This window comes from Erpetoichthys calabaricus, chromosome 7, assembly GCF_900747795.2.
Source record: "Erpetoichthys calabaricus chromosome 7, fErpCal1.3, whole genome shotgun sequence".
Taxonomy (NCBI): Eukaryota; Metazoa; Chordata; class Cladistia; order Polypteriformes; family Polypteridae; genus Erpetoichthys; species Erpetoichthys calabaricus.
This window is the reverse complement of record NC_041400.2, coordinates 429,405-454,048: the sequence shown is the minus strand read 5'-3', so window position 1 is coordinate 454,048 and position 24,644 is coordinate 429,405. Positions and strand designations below refer to the sequence as shown.

Here is a 24,644-nt window from a genome sequence, read left to right as displayed (position 1 = left end):
GATGTCATCTTCTTTTATGTACACAAACGAGGGCAGGTCATGTCACAGATGCAACAGGGAAGCATTCTAATTGTAGCTCAGCTGAAGAGCATTAAGAGTGAGCAGAGTGTGTGATGTGATAAGAAACGCACCACACAGACATGAAGACTCCACCTTCATCTGGTGCAACCTGCTAGCCATTATTAGCAGGGAAAAGTGTAACGTCAGGGTTTGAGATCAGATCGAAGGTGTGTCTGGGTGATAATCAGTTAACTTGAGCCAGGGTACCACATTCCATCCAGAGTAGCTGTCACCAGCCATAGAGGAACCCACTTTACCAAGAAGATGTAAGAGCTGAAAGCCCAGCAGATTCGCCTTTTCAAGTGACGTTTCAGCTGCTCTAAGTATCAAGACTTAACTGACTGAATGATGAAATCCTCGACACTACAGGCACAGTATTTTTCTGGATTTAAGGACTGTTGAAATGTCGCTCCTGCGGTGTATCCTGGGTCTACACCACTGTCTTTTCCCAGTGTGCCTTACCTTTAACTTCTCCCATGTGAATCATCCAGGGGTCATCCTGATTACGTGCCCAGGTTGCCACATCTGACTTCCTTCAATCCAGAGGTGTGGTGGTTCCGCTTTTTGGTCTTAATGTATGACTGGGTGTCTCAGTCCAGCGGTTCACTTGGAGTTGTTATGGCTAAGATCTCCTAGCCTGTTGGAAACGAGGGTCCTTTCGCTTAGAAGGGATCTCCTCTCACACCAAGGACTGGGTCACCTTCTAAAGGCCATGTCTAATTTATATCATGAAACAACAGAAGACGCATCACATTGTAGGACTGCAGTTGCCAGCATGTCACCGTATGTGACTAATTACAAGATTGTCTCTGAGTTCTCACATGAATTCCAAGGCGTACATCTTGGTCATCCTGGTCCGGTTATTGAGATTAGTGGACGTCCAGTCTTCTAATTCCACTGAAAGATGAAATACTGGAGAAGAACGGAGAGTCCTTTGTGGTTGAGTACCAGAGATTTAAAGGAATACTACACCCAAAAATGATTTTTTTAACCTGTTACTTCGTGATGTTTGTAGTGATGACCATGAAAAATGTGCAATCTCGTGTTTCCATGCAGATCAGAGGGTTTCTGAGAGAAAGGGCAGCTATGGAGATCAGCGCTTGACAACTGCAGCAAACAATATCAAAAACATTCATGGCAAAATCTCGCAATACACGCATTGCATAATCCATCCATAATATCCTGTCAAGTCGCCCAGTCGTATGTTCACACTGTCCTGAACACCTGTATCTTTACTAAAGTATTGTTCAGCCACTTCCGGAAAACACCACTATAGTTTACAACTGTATAGTAAAAATGAATGGATCTCCTGCCCGGAGTTCTTGTAGTGAGGAAGGACCACATCTGGAGTGGCGAGTGCTTGTTTGGTCCAGAAAACCTCTGACGACTCGAGGGAGCAGAGTCCATGTAGACTTGATTCAGGCCTTCAGGGTTCTCAAAGGCATCCATAGAGTTGTTCAACACAATTCAGTTTAAGTTTATTGTACTTGAGAACACCAAGTGGAAGTGAAGGAGAAGACAGAAACCAGGAGGCACATCTTTACAGAATGTGAAATGGAAATGTGGAACAACGATAAGGGTAGCTGAATGCAGAGATGGGGAGGATGCTGGGCATTAGTCAGACCCACATGGGTCAAGTAATGCTGTATAGAGGTAAGGGACTTGTTTTATAGTATTAGGCAATTGAGTAATGGCTAGTGAGGGGCTGCTTATGATGACGAGGAGCTTTACTGACTTGAATTGCACTCTTCATCTCATGTTATTCTGTCACTGCTATTATGAGATGATTTGTGGGATCCAGGGATGCTGGTGTGTTTAACCCCTACATTTGATGTTTGCTGTTTAGGAACCCGGGAGGGTCAGACGCGACTTATTAAGGATGGAGAGAAAGTTGAAGCATTTCAGTGGAGCATTAGCGACGGCCGCTGGATAAAGATCGGTGATGTCGTTGGCTCATCGGGAGGAACGCAGAACTCCTCAGGGAAAGTTTTGTATGAAGGAAAAGTAAGTGGCACACCTGCTTATGCTGCTGCCCCTCCAGTTCTGCATTGTGTTACATGGACCTCTCCATGTAAACTGCAGTCCTGATGCCCATCAGCTCCATGGAAAGGCCACTTTGTATAGTTTGAGCTTTCTCTGGGCTATAACATTTACATGTGCTGGTCTTGCTGCTGCTTCTGCTTCTTCTTTCGGTTTTGTGCCATGAAACATCAAAGCTATTCAAATGTGACATCTTTGGCTGTGTTTTTATTTATTGTTCTTAGCAGCAGGTATCAGAAAAGCTTTAATCCCGCGAGTGTTTTGTGAAGTGACTGCCTGGTGACATCCATCACACACACACACACACACAGGGTTTACTTTTATGGGACTTAAATCCTCATCTCCATTTGCTCTGGTTTTGTTATATTTGGTTATTTCCAATAAGCCAACTTTATTTGAAATGCCACCCATCATAGTTAACACCATGTCAGGGTCACGTGGTGCTCTTTTAGTTCGTAGCCGACAACTGCAACTAACTGAGCGTACTGCATTTGCCTTTAGACCTGCTTTTTAAAGTTCATGATGTTTCGTTTCTTTTGCTTAACCAGCAGGAAACCAATAAAGAGGGGCAAAGCGAGCCGCGAGATAACCAGATAGCTTGATCCCATTTGCACTGGTGCGTCCAACATACCCCATTAAATATTTGAAGAGAAAAACAGAAAGTCTCTGCAGTATTGATCTGCTGCAGTCCTCTCAGGGTTGGTAATGTCAGGTGTGGTAGAAGGAGAGGACTAGGAGGCCATAGAATGAAATGAGTGCCATTACGGCCAGAATTAGCATTTAGGTAGAAAGTTGCTGGGATGAAGGTGACGACCCTCCAGGATCTGAGTGTGCAAACTCGGAGTTAGCTGGTCAGCTGTTCGCTTGCTTTGCTTCTTATTGTTTCCTTTATGCCCAAGTGTAGCCTTGCTGGACCTTGTGGTGGGTGATGCCCATGTCTAGAACTAGAGACGCTCTTCTTAAGGTGGTTGTAGGATTAACTGCCAGTTTTGTAGAGCTGTTTATGCTCCTTTAGACACGGTGGTTACACTTTGTACCTACCTTGTTTGTCAGATCAATATCACGTGTGCCCTCTGATCAGATCTGTATCTGCATCGTTTTATTGACTGAAGTGTTGCTTTGTTTTCTGCCCGTTCCTTGTATTTTTGCCCCATATGCCCCAGCAGTGCCTTTATCCCGTTTAGTTTCTGAAGTACAGTCATCAACGTCATATCCGTCTTAGTCTTGCCGTCTGCCTCATTCGGCCACCAGCCTGTTAGGCCAAGCCGTTTAAGCGGATTCAGAAAGAATTCAGAACCCCTTACATTCTGCACACTTTATTGACCCATCATGACAAAGTGAAAACCTGATTTGAGAAAAGTCTGCAAATTTCAAATCTAAAACTAAAATCTCTTCTTCATAGAAGATTGCAGACCTTTCATTCGGTCCATTGCAGAAGCCCCTTCGGCAGTCATCTTGGTGTATCTCTACAAGCTTTGTCTCATTCTTTTACGCTGTCTGTAAACTGCCATCTTCAGGTCTCACCACACATGTTCAAGTCTGGGCTTTGACTGGGCCACTCAAGGACACTCGGGGATTTGCCCATAAAGCCACTCTAGCATTGTCTTGGCTGTGTGCTTTGGGACACAGTCTGATGCCAAGTGCATGGAGCAGGTTTTCTTATCTTTGTTCATCCTTCCTTCCTTCAATTCTGGCCGGTCTGCCTGTCCATGTAGCCACCTGCTTCACCATAAGTAGTGGTGCTTGGTCTTCACCAGACACAGTGCTTGGAGTTCTGCCCAAAGAGTTAAATTTTTTCTCTTCAGTCCAGAGCCTCTTTGTCCTCATGCTCTTTAAATTCTGTCACATGCCTTTTTCAGAAGAGTGGCTGCCGTCTTGCCACTTTACCTTAAACACCTGATGAGGTGGTCATCCTTCTGACAGGTGCCCTCCGCCCAGATCTTTTTTTATAGTGATCATTGAGTTTAGGGTCACCTCCCTGACCAAGGCCCTACTTGTCTGGTTAATCCGTTTGACTGGATGGCCACCTCTAGGAATGTTTTCCCTTTCACACTGTCCTCCTGTGAACTCTCCCAAGCGTTATAAATGGTTTTATCCCTTTGACCTGATCTACGCCTCACCATGGTGGTCTACATGTAGTTCCTTGGACTTCATGGCTTTGCTTTTGTCTTGAGGTGCAGTGTATTGTGAATTGTAAGACCTTCTCTACGCAGGTAAACTTCTGCCAGTCTACGTGGTGTCCAATCAATTCAGTTGGCCTCAGGTGACCTCCAGGCAAGTTCTAGAAACATCCATCCATCTTCCAACCTGCTGAATCCGAACACAGGGTCATGGGGGTCTGCTGGAGCCAATCCCAGCCAACACAGGGCACAAGGCAGGAACCCACCGCAGGACAGGCACAAACACACCCACACACCAAGCACACACTAGGGCCAATTTAGAATCGCCAATCCACCTAACCTGCATGTCTTTGGACTGTGGGAGGAAACCGGAGCGCCCGGAGGAAACCCACACAGACACGGGGAGAACATTCAAACTCCACACAGGGAGGACCCGGGAAGCGAACCCAGGTCCCCAGGTCTCCCAACTACGAGGCAGCAGCGCTAACCACTGCGCTACTGTGCCGCCCTTCTAGAAACATCTCAAGGAGAATTCAAGCAAACAGGTGGCACCTCAGCACAATTCTAGGAATTTGAGATTTCATCTTTTGATTTGTAACAAACCGTTCTGCAAAACATTTTCACTTTGTCATTATGGGTTGTTGAGTGTAGACTGATGGGTAAAAGTGGTACGTTTATCCATTTCAAATGAAGTCCACAAAGCCATAGTGCAGAAAGTGAAGAGGTTTAAACCTTATTGAATTGATTGTTTGCTGGAGGAAGAGATGGTGCTGAGGGCCATCGCAGCTCTCACTAGAAGAAACAAAATAAAAATGAAGAAACAAATTGGTTAATTATGGTTTGTGTGAAATGGATGGGGGGCCAAGCAGCCACAGGGACCTGACATAACAGCTGGGAATCGGCAAGGCTGGCAGAAGCACTACTTTATACAATGTTGTGGCCCTGATGAGCGCCCACATGACGCGGGTTGTCTCCGCACAAATCTTCCATTTTACTTCTTTATTTTTTGCCCCATTGTCTGTTCTTGCCAACTTCCTACACGACATGCTGTGCTTTAGCACCATTGGCTTGTTTTCTCTTCTCAATCCAGATAGGCCTTTGCTTTGGTTTGGTTTGATGTTTCTGGTTTTGTCTTAGGCTCAGCTGAGGGGCACAAGTGGGTTAATGCTGGCATGAATTTGTTCATCATGTTGTCACATGATGCTAAACACCGGGGGTCTCTTTATTCTCTTAGCTACGTTTTTCACCTGCATTGTGATTTTTAATCCCTCTTATTTCCATCCTTTTTCAGGAGTTTGATTTTGTGTTTACCATTGATGTTAATGAAGGTGGACCCTCCTTGAAACTCCCATATAATGTGACCGAAGACCCATGGCTGACTGCTCATAATTTCCTCCAGAAGAACGATTTGAGTCCCATGTTCTTGGACCAAGTTGCCAACTTCATTATAGAGAACACTAAAGGAGTCACTCTCGGCTCTGAGACGGGACATTCGGATCCGTTCACAGGTAAGTTTCAGTCGCCAGTTATGTCCGTGCCACTTAGAGCTGCCGCACTCCTTTTATTCTATTTAATGTTTTGTTATCTGTTTCATTGTTCTATTCAGGAAAACATTTGTACCCAATGTTACATATACCCTGCTGTTTTTTTCTAAGACTCTGCGAAGCACCTTGAGCATGTGAAAGGCGCTATATAAATAAAATGTATTATTATTATTAAAGCTGTAAGTGGCTGTTTGAACATGAAAGAGGCGTCAGAGAATTCTGCTCATTCAAATCCCCTTTTTCTTTGCTTCAACTTTTATGGGGGGTTTGCTAAGCAGTTAAGAACAATATCTTGTATATTAATGTCTGCGCATGGAAGTGTGTGTCTGTCTGTCTGTCTTTCCGGCCCAGAAGTGTGAGGCTACAGCATGACGCTCAGAGTTGGCAAGGCGCTCCGAAAGAAGAAAGGAGGACAAGGCTACAGCATGAAGCTCAAAGAAAGCGGCTCTGTCGCCAAAGTGAAACCGTCAAGAAAAGACAAACTCGCTTAGCTGCTGAGAGACGAGGGGGGTGAACACGTCCCCAGAAGCGAAACCGTCGACTCTGCATTTGCATTTTTTTTCTGACGATTTCAATAGTCTCTAGGAGCTCAGGCTTTTTACAGCACGGGCTTACACAGCTAGTAGATTATATTTTTCTGACAAGCCATATCACTTCCAAAGACACAACGGCCCGCTCTTCTTATGGCTGTCTGCTCTTAGGCAGAAATTTGGTTTCCATCACCAGGCCATTTCAGTATCTACTGGGTACCACTCAGTTGGCATTATAGTGGAGCATCTTGTCAGCTTCACATATTTGACACCTGCAGTCCTTGAACCTGAGTAAGTTTCCTAAAAGTGGACTGTGCCCTGGACAGTTTATAGGGTCCGTTGTCCTTTTAATGTCCTCGTCCTATCATGTCAGGCTCATTCCTGTTAAATCCAGTTTTTTGTGAAGGGAGTTTTTGATTATTTAGCATTTCTGCCATGTGCAGCTGGGGCAGGCCCTCGTCAGTCAGATGGATGCTAAATTGTGCCTAACGGGCTATAATTATATGGCTTTATTTGTTGTTTTATTGCCTCTCTGTTATTATTTGTGATGCTGCTAGGCTAGCATTTCAAAAAAGAAAACCTGAACTTTCATCCTGAGATGGCCAAGAGGCCCTTTCACCTCATCTTCTGTGATTTGGGAGCGTGAGGTCAGGCGCTGTGTAAGGTGCCATTTAGGTCATAGAGCCCCGTTTGGTGCATTGGTCCAGTGCAGCATTTCTTTTACGTGATTCTTTAAATGAACGTAATACTCTGCTTTGGGAGAATGCGAGAGAGATGAAGGACTGCTTGCTGTTGGGTGGTCCGGGTACGTGTAGGAGAGAGCTGAGCCTGACGGGGCCCACCTGGGAGCACACAGCCTGCAGGCCTGGGGGAGTCTCGTGGTGCTCTCTGCAATGACTGTTTCTGCCTTACCCAGAGGTCGCAGGATTGTGAGCCGCGCAAAACTCAGCGAGTGACATCACAGGCCAGGAGACTCCTTTCCGGTCGTATTCGACGCCTCATGTTTGAATTCAGTCTGTGCCATCAGCATCCCAAGAGCCGAGGGCATACTCCGTCTTCTCCCAGATGTCACCAAAGAGCCTGTGAACCATTAGTGCTGTGTGTTTAGGCGCACAAGGGGGTGACTGTGCCAGGCGTGCTGCCTAACTCTTTATCTCCATTGGCCCACTGCTGCAGCTCGGCCTGCTGCAGGGTAGTAAGCAGTAGCTAAACAGGGGTGCTCCTGACTTGGCTTTTCATTTTCCTGTCTTTCCACTGCTTTGTTAAAGTGAACAGGGTGATTTGGAAATGTTGGAAGCTTCTCAGCAGCGTCTCTCTCATAAGATTGAACTTTTGAATTATGGCGTAAGCTTAAAGCTAGTGAGTCGAGCAAGATGAGCTTTACGGTCAACACTTTGAACTCTGGTGTGTGTGGCTCAGTAGAAGTGACGTTCCCAACTTCAGCTCAGTAGTTTATGGTATGAGGGGCAGAGCAGCCCGGCAGGAGTTTGATGAGCAGTCAGGGCTGAGATTTGAATGAGAAGCAGAGGCCTGCAAACGAGGCTCATTTCTGTTCCTTTATTTTTGGACTTCTGTGACTGCCAAGTGACAAGAAAGAGCAGACGCATGCAGGTTTGTACACAAAAGTGAGAAATGCTAAACAAGCTGCAAAGCATCTGGGATGTGCTTTGGGCCGTTCATACTGGGAATGCTTCATAACTGGGTATTTAGTGTCATTTTCTTTCTGTTTCTATAGGTGCAAATCGCTATGTCCCATCAGCGGCCGAAGGCTCCTCACCTGCTGCAGCGGACCCATTCACAGGTACGGCATTTTGAAAAGGAATTCTTTCAGACTTTGCTTAACAAATTAATTAAAATAAAAGCAAAGAAAATTGAAATGTTACATTTGATTAACGTTAGAGAAAAAGTTACTCCTTTCAGTTTTTATGAACTTAGTTACAGGGCCATTAAAAAAATTTTCAGCCCTCAGCAATCTTTCACACAAGTGGCTGTCAAAACCTGGGATTTTGATCCATTTGGCTGGAATTTTTTTCCAGTATTGTCCACAAAAAGAAAATGTATAAACTATTTAAAAATTAAAAAATAATGATTGTTGTGAAGTTCAGTCCCAAACATGGTAAAATGGGGCCAAGCCTTCAGAATATAGCCACAGAGATGGCCAGTTACTTAGAACTGCGACCAGAAGGCATCTGCCTAGGAGACCCCAAACATGGGGAACTAGCGAAATAACCTCAAGTGTCCCAAGTTATACCAAAAAGCCCCACAAGAGGGAGGATAACCATAAACTCCAGCCTGTGCACAAATGGGCAAACAAAAGTTTTACAAATTGGGATTTGTTAACAAAAATAGAAAAGTTCAAGGAAGTGCTCAAAAGGGCAATAATGAGCAAAAAGCAACTTTAAACTCTCAGTGCAATATAATATTGAAAGGAATCCAAATTCAAATTGTGCACAGAAAGTGGACGTAAAAATGAATTCAACATTATCCAAAATCCAAGTTATGAGGGGGAGACGAGCTAAAGTTAGAAATTGAGATTTATTAGAAAATGGAATGACCCTTCACAAAACTGTCAGGTCATTTCTCAACGTTGTCTCCACTCTTCTCAATGCACTTGTGCCACCTGCCTGGCAGTGCTAGGATTCCAGCAGAATAAAAGGTTTTGTCTTCACGTCGTCATCTGCCTTGAATCGGTGACCTCCCAGATGGTTTTTTTAGTGGTCTAAAAAGGTGGAAATCGCATGGTGCCAAATCTGGCAAATAAGGAGAATGTGGCAGTGCCTCAAACTTCAGTTTCTCCAGACGAGCCTTGGTGTTCTTAGCTGTGTGTGTGTGTCATTGTGGAGACAGCAGTCCCTGGCACTTGGGTCGAATAGCAGGCTTCACATTGGTCTCCAGCATGTCACAGTATCTTGTACCAGTGACTGGAGTACCCCTTGGCATGGAGTGTTTGTCAATAACTTGGCTGCACAAGTGGGTGCCAGGACTAAACCTTTCATTTTACTGCCACTGCCAGGCAGGTGCATTGAGAAGGGTGGAGATGACCTTGAGAAATGAATGCCCTGATCAGTTTTGTGACGGGTTGTTCCATTTTTTGATAAATCCCATTCTCTAACTTTAGCTTGACTCCCCAAATGAGCAGAGGCCAAAGGAAATGCATTACAGTGTAAATAATTCAACAAGGAGTTGGACATAACCAGATCTCTGTGGTCCTGGGCCTCACCCTGTGCTCCCGCCGGGCCTCATCCTCTCTACCTCCATCCTTGGCGCGTGTTTTCATCCCATCATCTTCCACATTTTGCTCATCAGACTCAACCCCATTGCCTGCCCACGAGTTTTGCATTGAAAAGTGAAGAGACCGTCCTTTGGCTAATTATTTGTAACTTTTAGTCAGCAAAAGCAAAAACCTAACATTACGAAATGGAGGAACAGTGCAGTCGTTTGAGTCCTAAATCAATCGCGTATGTCAGTGTCTTAATTGGGATGTTTATTAAGGAACGGCAGTGATGTCGTTAGAACGCAAGTATGTCCTCTTCATTGTGAAGTACTTTGTTTATGAATATCTTGGTCAAGACAGATGAACTGCATTGTTTTCTTGTCTGTAAACTGATTTTATTGTCCATAGGTGCTGGCCGTTATATTCCTGGATCTGATTCAAGTGAAGCAGCCTCCACAAGAGCCTCTGACCCGTTTACAGGTGAATTATTCTGAATTTTATTTATGTTGCTACACGTCTCAAGACTTGTGGACCATAATGAGGTTTAAGGAGCTGGCCTGCCGTCAGAGTGCATCCTGCTGAACAATGTTTATGTACTGGATTGTGGTGGTGAAGCGGGAGAAAAGCCCTCGGACAGAGAGCTGCAGAATGGGGCAATGAGCCGTCACGGCCTGTTAAAGGCCTACGGCACTCATTAAATTGAATTAAACAGGCATCACCACCAGGACAGCGGACTTAAAAACAACATAGAGCACCAGAGCCAAACCATCTGAACCTGACTCTGCAGGCCCTGCACTGTTCTGACAGGAGCCCCTTCCACAAATCCAGGTGATCCAATCACAACAGACAGCTCAGCAGCCTTCTCCAATTGGGTAGCTGCTTAGAGGGACCAAAGTGCAGATGAGTGGGGAAGCAGTAAATGGGCATAACGGTGCTCAAAGGGATATACGAACGTCCCAGTGACGAGTCCTGCGCTCACGTTCTGTGAAGGGGACCTCTGGGTGCAGCTCCTGCTCCTCTAGGTCAGACGGAGCCACTTAGTGGTTTGGGCAAACAAAGTGGGCTTCTGTTATGGGAATTACGGAGCAGGGCCCAGGACATGGTGCAGGGAATCCATCCCGCTGAAGTTGGAGACACAGGGTCTGAACCGCTACCACTGTAGCCCTCTGGAGAAGAAGCTGGCCGAAACTAAAAGGGTGACGTCGACCATTTTAGCTTATGTGATTTAGTTAAAGAAACAGTGAGGTGGTGATGTCTATTACAGAGACTGGGAGGTATTCAGAAGAGATGTTTTGTTCCCGTGTGATTGGTTTAATTTAAATCCCTTGATTACTTTAAAGAAACCTCCCCTTGACAATCTGAACAGTAGGCCTCTGTTGTCCATTTTGCAGGGTTGTCATTTTCATTTGCCATTTCATTTCAGGAGGTCACTCGATACATTTAATTAACTCTGAGGTACAATCTGTAAATGACCAGGAGCTTCAGTGATTTGGTACACCAAGGGCTTTACTCGACTGATGGGCAGGCTGTTGTCCTTTCAGGGTTCCAGCCCTCATTGGCACTCGATACTACTGAGTGTATTTCATCTTTGATATCATGGGGCTGAGCTTCTCTCCTGTCCCAGCTGCTTGGCCTGCCAGCTGTTGTTAAGAATAGGGTGGAGCATACTATCAGGGGGGTCTTCAGCACCTTGACTCTGCTCCTGTAGAAGTGGCCCACCTGAGAAGGACTGCTGGGACCCACTGTGACTTGGACAGCCATCCATGTTATCGATTACAGTATTGGAGATTCATGTGTGTGCGCGTGCGCTCAGAGAGGCTTGTCTTGTCGCCTTGCCCTAACTCTTGTTTTCTTATTTAGGTAGCAGTGCGTACTTCTCAAATGCTCATCACTCAACATCAACGCAGTCCAAGAATATTTACTTCCCAAAGACAGATGCCGTCACGTTTGACCAGGCAAATACCACTCAGATTCTGGGTATGTGGCTTCAGAATTGTGCATTTATTAATCGGATGGACAGTGTGTAAAAGTCATGTGGGTTTAAAAGGCAAAAACCCAAAGAAGCCCTTTTAGTGGGTGCTTTGTGTGTCTTTGTCACTAGCAAACTGTGCCAGCCAGGTGAGCCTCTATTTTCAGAAACATGTCCGACACTTGCCTGTACTCAGCTGCATTTGCCAAGGGCGAGGTGCTATAGTACAGGCAGGAAGAGTCGTGGTAATCATGAATGGAGACTGGCTGCCAGTGGCCTACAAGAAACAAACCATGGAAAGGGTTTTGGGGCTTGTGATGTCCAAACATTGACCATCTTTTTTTTTTTTTTTCTGGAAAATGACAATCTGTACAATGCAATTCAAGAACTGTGGGTCAAGTGTTTAAATGTCTAATACACAATGCCTTTCACTAACTCATGAAACAAAAAGAAGCCATAAATAAAATGAGACACAGACGTAAAATGTCACAGCAAAGACTGATCACATGGTGGCAGCAGTGTGCAGTGACTTCAACAGTGACAAAAAACAAGATAACGGTGCCCACAAAGCAGACAAATAAGAAGGCACATTTGAAAAGACTCTCGTTGTTAACGACTAAAGTATTTAACATAAATAAAATATAGAAACACTGATCAGCAGCTGTGCTCTGTCCGTATGCAGCTCTGCTTCAAAAAGCAGCTATAGATGGTGAGCAGACCACGGCCAACTCTAAACAGCCGGTGAGGGGGCTTTGGGGAGCCTGACCTTCTGTTCTCAAGAACATCAATGGACGACGTCATTCAAGATAGAAACCTTTCAAACAGAGGCGCCAGATTCTGAATCGTGTACTTAAAGCAGAGACACCCCGATGCCTTTAAAAATGTCGGCATGAGACAACTTGGCTATTAGCTGCCCAAAGGAGCTTGATGGCCTGAGTGTTCTCACCTTAGTTTGGTTTAATTTTGTATAGCGCCCTTCACTGAGCGCAGGCTCGGAATACTGTGACAAGCTTACAGGTGAAGTGCAACTTCAAACTTTACATAGTTACTACACAGACGTGACGACGCACAGGAACACAAAGTGGTTTGAAAGTGAGTAACACAATTGGGGCCCAGACATATCTGTCCAGATATCAACTGCGGACCACTTGACGGCAGAGGAGAGGAAAATGAACCTCCGGAGGATATGAGAAAGTCAAAGACCAAGTCAGGCATGGACACAGTCCTGGAGACCTCGGCCCACCACCTCCTGGGCATTCTGCTATGCCATCTAATCAGACGACAGAATCTCTCCATCCTCTGATTCTCCTCATCCTGCCACTGCCAAGCAGGTCTTACAATCTAGCTGGGCTCCTATTGTTGAAGGTGAGAAGTGCGTTGGGAAGTTGTGACGATACGGGTTCACTCCATGCCCCCATTCAGCTTCACCGATGAGCTACAGTGAGGCACAACAAAGCAAGGGGAGGGTGTAAAAAGTGCAAAAGTGCTTTTATTAAAACAACAACAATCAAAGTGTTCAAATAAATAGTGCAGTGCAGCACAAACATCTTTAAATAAATAATCCAGTAAAACAAGTGAACTGGTGAAGGTTAAAATCCAATAAATAGAAAAATCCTTTTTCAACCGAGGTTAAAACAATGGCTTTGTTTAAAAACAAATTAGCCCGGCGCCTTTCTTCTACTGGTGACTGGCGACTCCCCTGCTTCTCCCATCCAGCCAATGCACCAGGCGAGTCATCCCAGCTGCTGCTGACCTGCTCTGCCTGCTGGTCTGGAGGCTTCCCGATCCCTGGCTTCGGTTCTGATCTCCTCAGACTGAGACTTGCGTTCCCGCTGTCTTCCGCGGTGAGCCATCCTTCTTCCGGTCACTTCTGCTCCTCAACTACACGCTCGGCAGGAGCGACCACTCCCAACTGCCCTAGGTGTCGGCCAAACACCCCGCTAGGGCACTTCGCTCACTCACACACTGGCTTTCTCCTGCCTGCTTCTCTTCTTCTAACCTCCGTTCATGTTTTCCTTTTTTTCTTCCACCCCTAGCCGCCTCGCACTTCTATTTATTACGAGGATGTGGATCAGATGTGGCAATTAGCAGCTCCCGGCACCAATTACGGATGTGGACGACTCCTCACCTGTGCACTTAAGTGAGGACCATCCGCATCACCAGGGAACTGCTTCGGCCACACATACCGCACCCCCTCTCTAAGCCGCGAGTCCGTCGATTATTTATTTAAAACGTGGCATTTTTGACGTGAGCTGTGGACCCGCTACACCGCAGAAGTGTCGACTGCACGATCTGTATACGACGAGTACATTCTCACGTGTCGCACAGAGGACATGCTACCGCTCTCGTTAACATGACCACTTGAGGACTTTGTTGAAGAGGTTTAATCATTCCATGTTGTACATTCATTTTTAAAATGATAAAAATCAACATAATGCATAATTGTGTGAAAAAATTGTGACCCCCCCCCCAAAACACTTCAGAAGGAGTGGCATGTAAAATGTTATGTGATCTTCATCCAGGATCTCCACCCTAACAAAAAAGACGGGTGAACTTAAGGGTACCTCTGCCCGTCTTTATTATTGAAATCAAAGCTGGACAAAGTGCAGCTGCCTCTAGGGATAAGCAGAATTGGAGGCAGTTGTTCACGTGGTGGGGTACCAGAACACGAGGGGATCTCAGTTTTGGTGATGTGAAATGCTGAGGTCCATTGATGGCAGAGCAGATGAAAACAGTTTAGTGCTTCCCAAGTTTGCTGCTGCTTGTATTCTATGCTGCCATGCTGGTCATGTGCTAAGCTATGCTGTTTTCCCACATGCGTAACGAGGGTCTACATAGGGTGAAGGCGGCTCTTCTTGAGCCTTAGTTGTCTTGGTATCCAGGTTGAGGTGTCACTAATGAAGGATTCGAGATGGCTTACACCCGTCAGTTGGGAGCCTGTTAATAGCTGATCTCCGCACAATGGCTTCTGTAGGCTGGCGGTCAGTCGAATGTCTTTATTGACCTGACAGCAGCCACCCAATGGTGTCTGCAGATGTTTTAATTCAACACCAAAGAGAATTACACCAACTCTGTGGATGTAGTCCTCAGACATGATAGACAAAGTGTAGGTAGTCCTGCAGTCTGAGACCCAAATGTGGATCAGATAAATGAAGATCTTAAGTGTGAGCGTGAGTGCGCGCCCGGCTTGATAAAGTGTGCCATAAGAGCCACACTGGCATCCTACTGAGCTGGGTACCCTTGTGTCCTCATGGAAGGACTGGATGACAACACATGGCAAGGTGCCTTAAAACTCAGATATTGGAAGCAGATTGTCAATCCAGGTAACACACATCAGCTACAGAGGCTGACGTCCCTTCCTGTAAACCTCCGCCCTGACTTGTCGGTTCTCTTGGGATGGCCGTCATTGCTCCTGCATCTGTAATTCAAAAGTGAACGGAGTCCATAGGTTTTATATTTGTGGCGCTCAAACTTGTGAATGCAGACATCAAGAGTGAGGTTGATGGTTAGTTCAGGAGAATTTGTTTGTAAAATGAGTTGGCACGTGCCAACTGTACCTCCACTGGCATATCTATAGGCTTGACAGGCAGGCCAGTGGCACTGGGGTACCCGTTGTGACTGCCAGGATTTATTATTAATGTGCGTCCCTAATTGAATTCAAAGGTTTGTGGTGTTCTCACTCCCACAACACAGTAAAACTTCATTTTAACTGTCGGCCCTTTACAGAGCTTGACATATCTTATTGATGGTGGTCATTTTTGTCATTTCACATGGGGGGCCTTCAGAGTCTGGTCACGTCACTGGCAGACAGACTGGGGAGTTGACCCGAGAGGACCTTCTCTTGAAGGCAAGGCCGATGTGACAATTTGTCTAGAGCAGTGTCCACTGTCAGTGTGTGGTGACGATGATGTGACAGGCCAGCCAGCCAGCCTTAATCACCAGAAACTGACTTGGCGTTGCTGCCAGGAGGGTCTGGGTTCATGGACTCTTGTTTGAGTCCTGCCAGCAGCCCAGCTCACAGCAGAGGGGGCTTTGGGGCGTCTGTAGAGAGCCTTTCAGCAGAGTGGCCCGGTGGTCTGCCTTGCTTCAATGTACTTGGTGATGTGCAGAGTGCCATCTTTGGGCTTGGCTCATCAGCACCTCTGCAGTTTTGAGTTGTGCTTCTTACTGGCATCTTGCAGCTCTGAAAGTCCACACGAGCAAAGGCCTGAGTATCTCAAGTTGTTCTCCTGAGTTTGTAACTGCGAGAATTGCGGAGCTGCGGCATTTTAGACCACGGATGAGAAGTGTGAGATTGACGTTGTACACTAGGGGGTGCTGATGCACAGCACTTGGAAGTGTTGGGGTGTCTGGATGTTCCTGCTTGATGAGGCCACTGGGCTCACATTTTCCTGCAGCTTTCTAGTTGAAGTTATGTGCGTCGTCATTTTGGGAGTTTTAAGAACAGGAAATGACTTTCTCTATCCAAGTGCATTTGCCATTTTCTGAACAACACAGCAGCACAATTTCATTCGATATGTGCAGACGAAAGGGCTTTACAAGAAATTAAAGAAAAAATTGTAGGGATGTCGATAAATGAAAAAAAAGAGAGAAATATAATGAAATAAATACAAATGTACCCCACAGAAGAGGAGGTGTTCTCCTTTTTAATGGCTTATGATGGTTGGCCTGTGCATCCTGTTAAACTAGCAGGACGTTGGCACAGAGGGTCACCTGCTGCCATCCATCAGTAGGCTGTGTGCTGCCTGCTTGGCTTTGCTGATCTCATTTTAAACACACAGCTGCAGCTCACCTTTGCTTGTCCTTCTCAACAGCAAAAATGAAGGAGCTGAACAGAGGAGCCTCAGATGATCAGAGGCTAACGGACGATGCCATCCAGAAGCTCGAGAAGCTCCTGTCAGCCGTCACGGAGCTCAGTCATGCAGAGACGCCGGCCACAGAGCAGATTGACCTCCTTTGGAAGACGACCTACTGGCCCGAAGGTACGGACTTGGGGGGGGTGTGGGGGCTGGGGGATATCAGATGGGTGCAATCTCACTTTAGTCATTTACTGTACGTGTGAGACATGTGCACGGCGACTGTGTGTGTGAGGGGCCACCAGTACATACTGGACATTTGTTTCATTCTTGGACACCTCCGTGTAGAGAGTGACTGACGGCTGGAGTTGCACACAATTCAATAAGCCCACAAGAAATCGGGCGAAGGTCCAATTGTTCTTATTTCTTTGTTCTCTTTTCCTGTACATTGAAGGTTTCGTTTATCTACCGTATCTACTCGTGTTGAAGTTCTGCTGTGGATCAGTCAGGACGTGATTTGACCCTATAGTTTCTGGTATTTGGTATTGTCACTCGTATAAGTCAAAAACTTGCGCTATTGGTCCAAGAGATTACGATATGCTATTGCCCACCTGAGAGGGTCACCACGGTGCCTACATGACCACACGGTATTTAATACCCGCACCGTTACGACGTGCATCTCACACCCTCATACACCTTTATCATGAGAGAATCCCTTATCTACCATCAGAAGGACATATGAAACTGGTTTTAAATTAAATGTCGTCAAAGTGGTGAAAGAAATTGGAACAAAATTCAATGTGTCTGAGAAACTGGTGCGAGGTTGGAGGAGGCAAGAAGATGTCCAAATAACATTAAGTGTTGTGTTTTATAAGTCGGGGTCTGATTTTACGACCGATTTTTTGGGACCTGACTTATACGTGAGTATATACGGTAATCCATCTTCATTCTGCAGACCCTTCCCTGTCGAGCCCCCTCGTGATGGTGACGACCGTTTGGCCGCGCTCGTTGTTTCTGGCAGTTATTTGAGTAGTTTTCCGTTTCTCGTTTTATTTTATTTTTTCTGGGTCACGTCACTGTGGATGCTCTTTTGCTATCCATTTGCTAGTGTGGCTGCGTTTGAGGAGCTGAGGGTGATGGGCCTTTTGGAAGCCGTCCTCTGACCATCTGGTGGTTAGCTTGAGGGGTCTGTGCCTGCCCCTTACTCGACCCCCTAGTGCTCTTAACTTCAGATTTAGCTTGACAAGCAGAGGTTTGGTTTGAGTGTCCACCGCTGACTCTGAGTGGCGTTCCATTAAGACCCTCGATCGTAATGTGGAAGTCGAGAATGCTGTGCAGTCGTGGGGTGCGGGTGGTCTGCGGCAGGAGGCCGATGGCACTTGTCCTTAATCCTCGTTTCTCTGTGTTTCCTGTGCAGACATTGTGTTCCCCGCTTTGGACATCCTGCGGCTGGCCATCAGACACCCCGTTGTGAACGAGCAGCTCTGCCACGAGGACATGCGGGTGCAGTTCTGCAATCATCTGCTCAACCTGATGAACCCGCAGGGTAAGGCTGCCAACCAGATGCTGGTGCTCAGGACTCTGTGCAACTGCTTCGCTGCCAAGTGGGGACAGGATTTGCTGATGTCTCTAAGGGAGACGGTGATATCACGGGCCATGGAACTCAAAGGGGTCTGCAACAAGAACGTCCACATCGCCCTGGCCACTCTGGTGCTCAATTTTGCTGGCAGTTTGTACCCCATCTCGGATCTTGAAGGAAAGGCGCAGTGCTTATCGGTGACCAGCATGCTCTTGGAGACGGTGCAGGATAAGGAGGCCGTCTTCAGACTCTTGGTGGCCCTGGGCACAACTGTCACGAACGACGCCACGGCCAAAGGTCTGGCGCACTCTCTGGGAGTGAAGTCTCAGATCGCCAAGTACGCGTCGGTGTCGGATCCGGCGAAACTGGCCGAATGCTGCAGACTGCTCCTCGACGAGCTCTAGTCTGCGTTTGTTTTTCTGCCCCCACTTCCTGCGGACACACAGACGGTGACACTTAGTTCTTATCAAATAGCCCTGAATGACCAGATTGAGAATGAAGGAATCGGAAATCATGCTTCATAATGTTTTATCTCAAAGCCAAATGCTCCTTCAGTAATAAAAATCTGTCCGTGTCTTTTGGTGCAATGATGAGTAAAAAGCCTGAAACGGCGGCAGTACAGGTGGGCAGGCAAGCGGGCGGCGGGCGCTGACGTCTCAGGAGGGGAGGCGCGTGGTGCGCTTATTACGGGTTTTCGTCTTTCTTCTTCTTACTGTATTCTAATCCCATTTGCTGTGCTGCAATGAAGAGACCTAATAAAAGCCCCTTTCTGGGTGGAGTATGATGATTGTGAGCCCCTCGGCTTTTGTTACGGAAGTGCCAGTCCTGAAGGAGCGGCGCGAGGGGCTGAAGTGTAGAAATTCAAAGTGATGTCATGGAGATGAGAGCGAGAGGATTCGCTTTTATGATCTCGGTGATTAGCGCTGAAGTCAAGAGACGGCCTTAAAACTTCACACGCTGGCAGAAAGGCGCCAAGGTAACGTGCTGCCCTCCCTCAGGCTGGACCTTTTGTGTTCGCCAGCGGGGTCTTTGTGTGCACCTCAAACTGTTTTTCTTTTGCAGGACTTCTGTTTTTGTAGGCTGGCTTTGTTTTGGGTGAGGCTTCTGTGTCCCCTCGGACGTTCAGGTAAAGATTTGTGTGTCGGTCGGAAACTTAAGAGAGCGCGTCCTAAGAAGGAGGCCACGCCCAGACATGCAATCATGACAAAGGTGACAATTTGAAAGTCAATCACATTCACAAAAGACGAGCCCACTGTCTTTAACAAGTCAGATTTCAGGGTGACATTGGTGGCCGTGTCACATTTACATCTCAAAGCAACTCACGTGGAGTTTTAAATGAACGGATTTAAGGACCGATGTCTCGGAACTCATCGGCCCCCTTAAAGGAATACTACAGTTTTTAATGTCACATTTTTGTGGAGAACAAATCTAACGGCTAACAGAGTTTCAAAACGTCCATGAAAAATCTTGTGTCACAAGAGCCACATGCCCAGTCGTATGGTGACAATGTGCAGAACTCCTGTGTTTTTACTAAAAGGTCGCCAAACTGGCAGTGTTAGCCGTCTGAGGTGGGCTGAAATCGGCACCAGGCCACGTGCAAGTCTCTGTCCTGTGCCATTTGGTATGGGATTCATAAAAGCAGTGTTGGTGTTTGTGATGTGCCATCTGTTGGAATGACACAGGCACACACGTTGCCTTTTATTAAGGTGGATAAGTCACTTCTGCAGAACATTGGCGTGAGCGACCCACCTCTCCCCCTCTTCATTGTCACATGTGCCCCCAGTAACGGTTACCTCACTGGCCGACAGTACAAAATGGCCCCCGTGACGAGTGCAGCTAAAGATTAAGACTTCACGTCTGAGGGGCTTCAGCCTGCAGAAGGTCAACTCGCCTGTGCAGGTTCACGATTGGCAGGTAATCCGACTGTGGGCATCGCTGATCTGTAAAAGTACCGACGCGTCTGCAGTTCAAACACTCGTTCACGTCGGCGTGGGTTTCATTTCATTTTTTTCAGCACTTGGTGGTTCTGTTGTGTGAGTTTGTGCCACTTGATGACTGATCCATCTTGGGCTTTACGCTGGCATCTCTCTGCTTGTGCTCCTCCCTCATTCTGAAGTTGACCAATAAGAAATCACAATGGTCCTCGGTGAGGTCCATTTAATAAAGCACCCTCAAGTGCCTTGTGTCCCATAATCCCCTCATCACGTGTCCTGGAAGGTCCTCACAGAACCCCAAGTCACGTCTTATAAACTCGTTGAACTTTTGAATCAAAGCCCCACCTCTGCTTACTCATTGGCTTTTCCGTCAGACGGCTTTGGCCAATCCCACTTCTGCCTGTGACCTGCATGAAGGTGAAGGTGAGGCTCAGGGTCCACCTGATGAAGTCTTTGATCTCTGATTGGAGGTCTCAAATGTTGAGATCACATGACGCATCAGGGTGGCCAATGAATGAAGGGCAGCCTAACCTCATCAAGTCAAGTGACTGTAGTGTCACCATCTGTACACCATGTGGCAGTATGTAGTGACATGGAACAACAGGACCACTGCGGTACAACATCCACCCAATCAGACAAGTGCGAGTCACATGAGGAAAACCAGAGGTCGGCGCAGAACCTGTCCAAAGCGGTTTGGATGCTACAGTACCCTCTGCTAGATGGAAGTGGGACAAAGTGACCGTGAAGGGTGGCAGTGGTCCTTCACAATGGTGTGAGCTTTGAGGGTGCAGTGTGTTCTATAAAGCTGGCAGAGTGGTCCCAGTGGTCTTTTCTGCTCTGCGCACTCTCCATTGTTGGACCTCCCAGTCAGAGACGCTGCTGGTCAGAGAATGGGGGGAGGTGGGCTTGCCACGTTCAGTCGCTGAAGGCCGTGGGGTCGCGGCTGCGCCTTCTTGGCTATGCAGGTGACATTGAGCTGCCAGGGGCACACCAGGACATTTGCTGCTCTTGACCCCCTGACGTGCAGTGGGGTGTGGACAGTGTGGGCCTTCATGAAGTCACCCACCGACAGACACGCTGTGGCACCTGCAGCAGTTGGCTATTCGTCACACCCGTCGTCACCAAAGCTAATGACGGCATTTGAGCTCCACTCAGCCGTCCAGTCGTGCGTCAGCAGGGTGGAGAGACGGGGGCCGAGTACACCGCCCTGGGGGGGGTCCATGTGATGGTGCTGGAGATGAAGTGCCTGACGCTATTTTAGCACACCAAACCTCCTGGGAGCCCAGCTGGACCCTTTGGGTCGGCCCATTGTCACCACGTCTTCATGTTAGGACCTCGAATGTGAACATCCTGATTAGAGCTGTCGGGCCATCTCGAGCCCTCGGCCACTGACCACTTACAGAGTGCAGGGGGGGCCGCTAACTTGACAGCAGGCCTCTGGACTTCATACTCTTAACAGAGCGACAGGCTCAAGAGTGGAGCTCAGCCCTCGGTGGTCTCTGTGTCATGCACTTCCTGGTTTGGGAAGCCGAGCTTGAAGCTGATTGGCTGAAGGAAACGGGATGAGAGAAGTCCAGCGCAATCCCCGGGGAGCCACCGTGTGTGACGCAGGCAGAAATCAGGTGCTCTGTGGTGGCCATTGAGGAGTCAGTCGATGGGCAGGAGCAAAGAAACACGGAAAAGACCTTGGCATCTGTTATATAGCGCCTTTCACAGCTCGTGATTGTGCCCAGAGGCTGGCGTTAACACATTCAACTAGGAGTGTCATCCTGCTCTGCACGTATGAAAGGAGCCGGGTCCCCATTGTCATATCTGTCACTAAGGAGATGACCTGAGTGATGACATGTCACACATTGATTAGCACTTGCAAGTAAGAATTCCACTGTAGTCGGTGTGCTGTATGTGAGAATGAAGACCTCCTCCTCATCATCATCATCATCATCTCCGCGTGTCCTGTGGAGCCTCTTCTCTCTATCACGTGCCACTTCACAGCTACCTGTCATATAGCGCCTCTCCTATCGCTCAGTTATTCGTCTTGATGATTAGCACATGTGACAATGAAGGAGCCTATCATATAGCGCCTTTCATGTCTGTCGCTAGTGACAGTGCAGGAGTGTGCCGTCATGCTGCCAGTCAGAATGTCCCTGCCCGGTCCCTGTGACACGTCTGCTGCTGTTATATGAAGTGACCTTCCATTTGTCATCGTCTGTCACTCTGAAGTGAATCCGCAGCCTTGCACTGCCCAGTCCACTGCCTTGGTGGTCCTTCCTCTGTGGCCGTGGACGTTCTGCTCTTTTTCACTGAGGATCTCTGAAGACTTTGGAGTGAGGGTCTCGGGGCTGGCCATCTTTTTCATTTTGTCAGACCTCATGTTGGCTTCACACCGGTGTCCCCTTTACCACTCAAAGAAGAAGAGCCGAGAGCTTGGCATCTAATCTGCAGGTGGTGCCATCTACAGGTGACCACGGGGGTCCTCAAGCTGTGGTGACACATTCACAGAGTCTGAGCTGAGTCGGTTTGAACTCTCCACCACCAGCCCCTCCCTTTAAACTGCCACCATCTTCAAGGACTGGTGCCCCCCGGCCCCTGCGTGTCTTAACACAGGTGGGCCTGCCTGGGGGCACGTGGGATTGGGTCCTGTAACCTCCAAAAGCTGGCTGCCTGGGTGGCTTTTATTCTCTTGCTCTAGCAGTGGGTGGGGCCTGTGGCTCAGGGACTCTTATTGTGTTGAGCCAGCAGTGGGCGGGGCCAGACCATTTAATTAGCATGTGCCACCCGAGCCCCGGCAGCAGACTGAGCAGCAGTGAAGCCTGCAGCAGTTCGTCTCATGACAGCCAAGCAACGGCAAGCCAAGATGGACAAACTCTACCCGGTGCCCTTCAGTGGAAAAAGCAACGTGGATGAGGAGGCCTTGTCCCTCCATAACTACGCGTCCAACCCGGCCTTCCTGGACGAAGACGAGGCCGGCTGGCTGGGCCTGCAGGAGGAGGTCGTGTGCACCAACCCCGTCTCGGCGGTCCTCAGCAGTCCCAGGGCCAAGAAGAACACAAGTGCCACCGACCCCGAGATCTCCAACGAAGACATCTTCTACGCCATTCAGTCCTTGTCCGCCAAGTTCGACAATCAGGTCCTGCGGCTGAACTCGTTTGAGAAGCGAATTAAAGAAATCACGACGTCCGTGGCCAACATCTCCAGAGCTCTCCAGGTCGACGCGGAAAAAGTGAAGGGAAATGTCGAGACCCTGGAGAAGCTCCCTCTGCACGTCGGCTCTGCACAAAGCTAAAGGGCCGGGGTGACACGCGTGAAGGAGCCCGACGTCGAGACGCTGGCGGCCAAAAACAAGGTTGGCCAATCGGGAACTGGCCTGCCCCCACCTGACCCGTCGCGGCTGATTGGCTGGCCGGCTCCCAGGTGTGGGATGAGCAGTGGCCTGCTGTGCTGCTAACGTGTGGACGCTGTGGTGACAGGCCGATGACAGACTGCCATAGCCAAAGAAGCAGAGACCTTAAAGACGGGCACCAGCCCTAACGAAACGAAATGTGGCAAACGATCTTGAAATCGAGCAATTAAACGTGTTGGAGGACTGAAAACGTGGCGGCCTGAATGTCGTTTTCTTTACTTTGTCTTGTTCTGCCATCTTTGTGTCAATCGGCTGAGGGTTGCAGGGCACACCCTTGTATTGGGCTACTGCAGGATGGCTGTGCACCTCGTCCTCGGTGCCGTTTTCGATGACAGCCACCCTTATTGGCAACACGGGGCCTTGGTCAACAAAGGTGGCTGCCATGATAGCATCATGCCGGAGTTATTCCATGCCAGCTTGCGTATAAACCTGCTTTTTGATTTCATGTGTCAATTTCTTCATGTCGAATTTCATGGGAGGTTGGTGAAGCGGGCACGGCACGCTTCATGGACTCGGGTTCGGCTCGTAGAGCCCCCTTTGGCTGCTGTCACATGGATTCTGTTTCCCTTGTGGCTCCCAAAGCTCTGCCGCTGGTCGTGAATTCTCTGCCCCCATAATGCCACGCGGCTGTGTAGTTGTGCCACTGCAGGTGACATCGTGCATCTCCTGCATTGGCTCCTACCCTCGTGTCTGTCAGTCTTGCTTGATTCAGTTTTGCACTCGCCATCTTCTTATTGGAGTTCATTCTCTTTCTGTGTGCTCCTTCGTGAAGGGACAGCGGCACAGGGTTGTCACCTCAGTCCTACGCCAGTCCTCGTGACTTGTGGGGGATCTCCCGCTTGCTGTTGCCACAGCTCAGATCCCGCTGACTACTCCATTTCTGCTGCTTGGTTGGGGTTGACGTTGATCGGCTCCTTGACCTTTGTCTCCTTGGCCAGGTGACATTCGTGGCCCCCACGCCTGCTAATTTATCCTGAATGTCGTCCTCGCGTTACTACTTGGGCTAAATGACGATGGACCCCACCGAGTCAGCTGGTCGTCCTGCCATGCCGCTCTGTGACTCAGGCTGGAACTTGCATGGGGGGTCCGACGAGACGCTCGTGCTGCTGGGGACGTCCGAGGAGAAGTCCTTGACAGTCGATGACGAGCTTCGTTCATGTGGCCCATCTGTATGGCGTTCTGGGGCCACTGTAAGCTGGGGATGCAGATCACTGCCTAAATGGCCACTGCTCACTGACCCTCTCTGGGGACAGCGATGTGTCCACTTTTTACTGGGGGCGGGTAGTCAGATGGCATTTGGCACAAGACGACCCCAGGGACATCCTTCCAACCATTGTGTGGCACGACACTGCCCACCAGTGCCATGGTAGCCAAGGTGGTATCAAACTGGAGAACTGCATTTAATGAAGAGCGCGAGCTTGACAGAAGGATATGAAAGGAGCTATATAATAGACACAG

At 48.2% G+C, this 24,644-nt stretch overlaps 2 protein-coding genes across 3 annotated transcripts in view; one reads left to right on the top strand and one right to left on the bottom strand.

The window, feature by feature from the left end:
- plaa (phospholipase A2-activating protein) overlaps positions 1–18,428 on the top strand; it is a 43,718-nt gene extending 25,290 nt beyond the window's left edge. Inside the window, exons 8-14 of the mRNA XM_028805133.2 lie at positions 1,907–2,064; positions 5,512–5,728; positions 8,030–8,095; positions 9,917–9,988; positions 11,369–11,485; positions 16,292–16,459; positions 17,691–18,428. Coding sequence (XP_028660966.1) covers positions 1,907–2,064; positions 5,512–5,728; positions 8,030–8,095; positions 9,917–9,988; positions 11,369–11,485; positions 16,292–16,459; positions 17,691–18,256 — 1,364 coding nt within the window. The 3' untranslated portion in view covers positions 18,257–18,428. The remainder of the gene's footprint in view (positions 1–1,906; positions 2,065–5,511; positions 5,729–8,029; positions 8,096–9,916; positions 9,989–11,368; positions 11,486–16,291; positions 16,460–17,690) is intronic.
- The window catches only part of LOC114654528 (alcohol dehydrogenase 1-like), a 247,194-nt gene that overhangs the window by 69,150 nt on the left and 153,400 nt on the right, over positions 1–24,644 (bottom strand). The window lies entirely within an intron of this gene.